At 44.0% G+C, this 5,787-nt stretch overlaps 1 protein-coding gene across 1 annotated transcript; it reads left to right on the top strand.

The window, feature by feature from the left end:
- The first annotated feature begins 3,057 nt into the window (after positions 1-3,057).
- Positions 3,058-3,540, top strand: LOC122647478. Its single transcript, XM_043840861.1, has one exon. The coding sequence runs from the start codon at positions 3,058-3,060 to the stop codon at positions 3,538-3,540; it is 483 nt and encodes a 160-aa protein (XP_043696796.1).
- Positions 3,541-5,787: the final 2,247 nt, after the last annotated feature.

The raw sequence follows: 5,787 nt of genomic DNA, 5'->3' as shown, positions 1-5,787 counted from the left end.
ATTGATGCTATTAGGTCTTGGAAGCCACTTTTCTTCCTCCAGGGTTATCGGATCACTCCCAGTGTGGTTTCGAGCTCGAAAGTGTTAACTTTGGTCCAAAACCATTCCGGTTTTTTGAGGCCTGGATTGGTAGAGAGGGTTTTGATGAGGTGGTTAAAAAAGGCTGGGATTGCCCGGTTAATATGAAGCTCAACCCTATTCTCAGGTTTGCTGCCCGTCTCAAGAACTTGAAAGCTCTTCTAAAGAAGTGGAATAAGGACAGTATTGGGGATGTTTTCCTTGCAGTCAAGAATGCTGATTTGAAACTAAACCAAATTCAGATTAACCTTGCTGCCCACCCTGATGACTCGGACCTTGTTATCCTGAGTTAGAAGCTAAAAAGAAACTTTGGGAAGCTCTTAGCACTGAAGAGAAGTTCCTCAAGGAAAAGTCAAGGGTGAAAAGCATTCAATTAGGGGATGGAAACAACAGTTTTTTTCACAAATCTATGGTGTGTAGGCAGAATAGAAATCATATTTTGGAGATCAAGGGTGAAGGGAATGCCGCCATTAAAGAGCCCAACCTTATCAAAGAAGAGGCAGTTACTTTCTATATGAACCTCTTTGGAGCAAATGCAGACGATAGTGTTTTTTTCCCTGATTCTGTCCCCTTGCAATATGGGCTGGATTATGTGTAGCAAGAATCCCTTATTGGGAAGATTTCTAATAAGGAAATTAGAGAGGTGGTGTTCGCTATGAAGAATTCTAAAGCCCCGGGGCCAGATGGGTTTGGAGCGGCTTTCTTTAAGCATTCTTGGGAGGTTGTTGGGGAGGAGCTTACGTTGGCGGTTAAGTGGTTCTTTTCGAAGTCAATTCTGCCCGGCTCTATCAATGCTACATTTATCAGTCTCATCCCAAAGACCAAAGATGTTACCTCTTTTGCTGGGTACAGACCAATAGCCCTTTGTAATCTATTCTATAAAATCATTACAAAAATTTTATCGAATAGGCTGCAAGGGGTGGTTGGGAAAGTGGTGAGTGACAACCAGTCTGCTTTTATTAAAGGGCGTTCCATTGTGGATAATATCCTTGTTTGTCATGATGTGGTGAGGGACATTGATAAAAAAGGGATAGGTCCGATGGCAGTCCTAAAGATTGATTTGCATAAAGCCTATGATTCCCTAAGCCGGAAGTATCTCTTTCAGATTATGGATAGAATGGGGTTCCCCTCTAAATTCATGGGCTGGGTGAAAGCTTGTGTTGACACTCCTTGCTTCTCGATTCTCCTGAATGGAAGCCCAACAGGTTATTTTAAAGGTACGAGGAGGATAAGGCAAGGAGATCCTCTCTCCCCTTACCTATTCACCATTGCTATGGAAGGCTTCTCTGCTTTGATGAGGAAGCTGGAAGTTGAAGGTCGAATCAGTCTCCTCCCTAGATGCAAGAGTTCCCACCTCTCACATCTCATTTTTGCAGATGATTTGATGATATTTGTGAAGGCTGCCTCGGATTCTATTTCGGCCTGTTTGGGGGCTTTGGATGACTCTCATACCTATTTTGGGTTGAAACTCAACAGAGCTAAGTCCTCTATTATTTTAGGGGGCCTTACCCAAACGGCTAGACTGCAACTTTTGGAATTAACGAATTTCGTGGATACTAAGCTGCCCATTTGGTACCTTGGTGTTCCCCTAATTTCCCGCAAGCTTTCTATTGCAGATTGCTCTGCTATTCTTGACCTGGTGAGGCGGCGCCTTGATGGTTGGAAAGCTCGGTTTCTATCCTTTGCTGGCCGTTTGCAGCTCCTTAGTTCGGTCCTCCAAGGCTGCTACATTTATTGGTCGGGTATCTTTGCCCTTCCGAGTGGAGTAAAACAGAAGCTGGAGTCCATGTTCGCGAACTTTCTTTGGACCAGGCCTTCTTTGGAGCGTAAGGTACATTATATCTCCTGGGATAATATTTGCAAACCAAAAGATGAAGGGGGGTTGGGTATCCGGAGAATTTCTGATATGAATTCTGCCGGAATCCTAAAGCAAATCTGGTGGATTGCTTTCTAAGAAAGATAGTCTTTGATGGGTTTATTCTCAGTATTTAAAGAATGATTCCATTTGGACTGTGAAAACCCCTCAAAATTGCTTATGGGTTTGGCGTAAAGTGCTAAAGTATAGGGATTTGGTTGAACCCCACATTCACCATATTGTTGGGTCTGGAAACTCAACTCGTCTTTGGCTTGATAAATGGCATCCTCAAGGGGTGTTGCTCAATAAATATGGGGACAGAATTAGATATGATGCGGGTTCTCAACGCATGGCTTGGGTCTCGAATTTGATCCAAGAAGGGGATTGGCATCCCCGATCCTACGGTTCTTTTGACCTGATTAGTGCTTGGGGAGATTTAGTTCATGTTCCCCTCTTGATTGGTGGAGATGACCTCACTATTTGGAAGAAAACCTCTAATGGCCTGTTTAGTACCAAATCGGCTTGGAACACTATTAGAAGGGCTTCTCATAAAGTGGTTGGGATAAATATATTTGGTTTGCTGGGAATTTCCCTAGACATTCTTGTACTACTTGGAGGTGTCTTATGAAGGCCCTTCCCACCAAAGACCAGCTTATCAAGAGAAACATTACTGTTGGGCTGAATTGTGTCTTTTGTTGGGCAGGTATGGAGAGTCATGAGCATCTCTTCTTTAAATGCTCCTTCCCCAGCATTATTTGGGGGAAGATTAGCTCTCTTTATTCACGAAGTGGTGGGGGACCTTCCAACCTTAAGGATGCAATTATCTGGCTTTCTGGTGTTGGCTGCACTAATGACAAGATGGATATTATTCCCAAATTGGCATTCGTACTACGATGCATCACATTTGGTGGGAGCGAAACCAAAGGCTGTTTAGAAGCAAGGCCCGGTCCTATGATCAGATTATTGAAGCTATTAGGTTTGATGTTGTGACCAAGTGTGCTGCTCTCCCTATTTTGGTTGCCTAAAATCCTAGGAATCAATTCCTTGCAGAAAGTTGGGGTATTAGAGTGGATTGGAAAGTTATTACTCAAAAAACCTGTGCTTGGTTCAGGCCTCCCGCACACATGATAGCCCTTCATTGTGATGGGTCCTTGACGGCTGATAGAGCCTCCTATGGAGGGCTCATTCGAGATGCTACAGGGGCTGCCATTTTAGCCTATGTTGGAAAGGGAGAGGAAAATTCGGTTCTTGGCATGGAGCTCATGGCTATCCTTAGGGGGATTATGTTGTGCATTCAAAATGATCTTCGTCGTGTTTCTATTAGATCGGATTCCAAGCTTGCAGTGGATATCTTAAATGGTGAAGTTGGCTGCCCATGGGCCATGCAGGTCTTGAAGGGTCGTATTATTTCCCTTTGTGAGCAGTTACATAGCAAAGAAATTAGGCATGTTTGGAGGGAAATGAACCAGGCAGCAGACTTCATAGCAGCCATTGATACTGGGGATGGGGAATCTATCTTTAATCCCTCGGAGTTTCCCCTAGAGTTGGTGGAGTTGATCCAGAATGATGCGGACTGTAAAGCTTATTTCAGGACCTCTTCATTTTGAGTATTTTCCCTTTTTCTTTGGGCTGTATTACCGAGGGCCTGTCCTCGTGGTGTCTCTGGAGCCCTCCCTTTCCTCTTAGGCCAGTCTAAGGGGTTGGGGTAAGGGCTGCCTTCCTTGTATATTCTTCTTTTTTTTCTTTAATACAATCACACTTACCTATCAAAAAAAAAAAAATGATATGAAACAAATGTCATAAAATACCAAAAAAAAAAAAACTCAAAAAGAAAAAATGACAAAAAAAAATAAAATAAAATTCTTCTTTAGCCTTCTTAGGGTCTAAACTAGGTATTCTTCTCTCTTTTGTAGAAGCACGATTTCATCCTTATCCATCTGGTTCCGACGCGACAGAAGGTTGACTCGAGCCAGCCCACCATTCTCCTCAAGATCCCTGATTCCTTCTCATTCTTCTAGTTCATCTTCTGAGATATCACTTGTGAGTAACATGAATCCTCCGGAGGATCACCTGTCTGAAAGTCACGTCGAAGATCGAGTGGATAGGCTGTAAGTAGACATGGCCGAAATGCGGCAACTCATGGCACAACTAGTTCAGTCGGTCAATGAACTATCTAGGGGCGATCCATAGCTGGACCAGCAGAGCAAGAAGTCCAAAAAAGCAACCCCGCAACCCTCAAGACTCCAATCATTATACCAATAGAAGAGGGGGAAGACAGCCACCCTATGGACCCTCCTGAGACTAAAAGGGAGAAGAAAATGAGAGAAAAAGTAGTCGAGTTGGAAGTGGTTGTCAAGGGCAAAGTCAAAGAGAAAGATGAAGAAGACCTGGTGTTCTTTCCCGAAGATTTCAAGTGGAAATTGGATAAGTTTGATGGATCGGGAGATCCTAGGGCTCATCTCAAGATTTTTGCCACCATTGCCAGATCATGGGGACTTTCTGAAAACCAAATGGGACAGGTGTTCTTGTATTCTTTGGCTGGATTTGCTTTGAGGTGGTTAACCCAGCTTGATCACACTCAAACCCAGTCATGGGCCTCTGTGGTTAAAGCATTCACTAAGCAATATTCATACAACACCGAGATGGATATTACTCGAAGAGAATTGGAAACCTTGAAGCAAGAACCAAGTGAAGAGTTCTCAAACTACATCATGCGGTTCAGGGAGAAGGTTGCAAAAATGTGAAACCACCCTACTGAGGAGGAGCAGGTCGAGATATTGTTAGAAAATCTGTATGGGGAGTACCGTGAGAAGATATACTACCAGCACATCAAAACATTTGATGCTCTTGTTATAATTGGGAAGAAGATTGAAGATAAGATCTTTAAAGAAAGGCAGAATCAGGGTATGACCCGTGAAGCATCAGGAACCTATTTGGCAAGGAAAGCCCAAGAGCCAAAGGAGGAAATACTGTAGGGACAAGCAGCTAGGTGGCAGAAGTCCAGGTGGTAGCTGCAGGATCCACCTCTCTTGTGATCCAAACTGAATCTGAAGCATCCAGGAGGAATTTCAACTTTAAAGGAATGACACCCTCATTGTTATTCACCAAGCTCAAGAAGCAGGGAATGATCAATTCAGTTCCTCCTAGGCCTGTGGATTTGAACAATCCACCTACCTGGTATAAGCCCAATCTGTACTGTCATTACCACGACCAAAAAGGCCATCATATGGATAGATGCCTAGCTCTTAAGCATGCGATCCAGGACTTGATTGACGAGGGCAAAATTGAACTTCAGAAGAAGCAACAGCCAAATGTCACCACAAATCCTCTACCTAACCATGGAGTAAACATGCTTCAAGAAGATGCCGAGCAAGCAGATCCTACCACTTTGATCCATCCAGTCGGGAAGAGGAAGCTAATGAAGGCACACGTCTATATAGCAATGTTGACCAAGAAACTTAAGGAGGGAAAAGAGCCACAGATTCGACAAGAGGTGTCTCAGGAAGTGGATCGGCCCGATTCCCCTTTCTATCATCCAAAGTCAGAAGGCGCCACATGGGTAGAAAACCAGATACCTGCATGGAAAATCTCACAACCATTGGTGAAGGGGACATATTCCCCAGAGTCATCTACAGGGTCAGTAAACATGTTGCAGGAAGAGACATCATTCCAAGATCCTACTACATTGATCCAGCCCATCCCATGGTATTTAGGAAGAGATGAACAATCATGGCAAGCATGGGCAGAAAGGATGCAAGTTTGCGTTTATTGCGCCCGAACCAACTGTGACGGGAATATCCGAACAGGCGGGCAACCATGTGACCAAGGCAGAGGTATAGCATCCATCAACTAGC

The sequence above is a fragment of the Telopea speciosissima genome, unplaced genomic scaffold (genome assembly GCF_018873765.1).
Source record: "Telopea speciosissima isolate NSW1024214 ecotype Mountain lineage unplaced genomic scaffold, Tspe_v1 Tspe_v1.0059, whole genome shotgun sequence".
In the NCBI taxonomy this organism is placed as follows: domain Eukaryota; kingdom Viridiplantae; phylum Streptophyta; class Magnoliopsida; order Proteales; family Proteaceae; genus Telopea; species Telopea speciosissima.
Note: the sequence above shows the minus strand (reverse complement) of the source record. Positions and strands in the feature narration are given on the sequence as shown.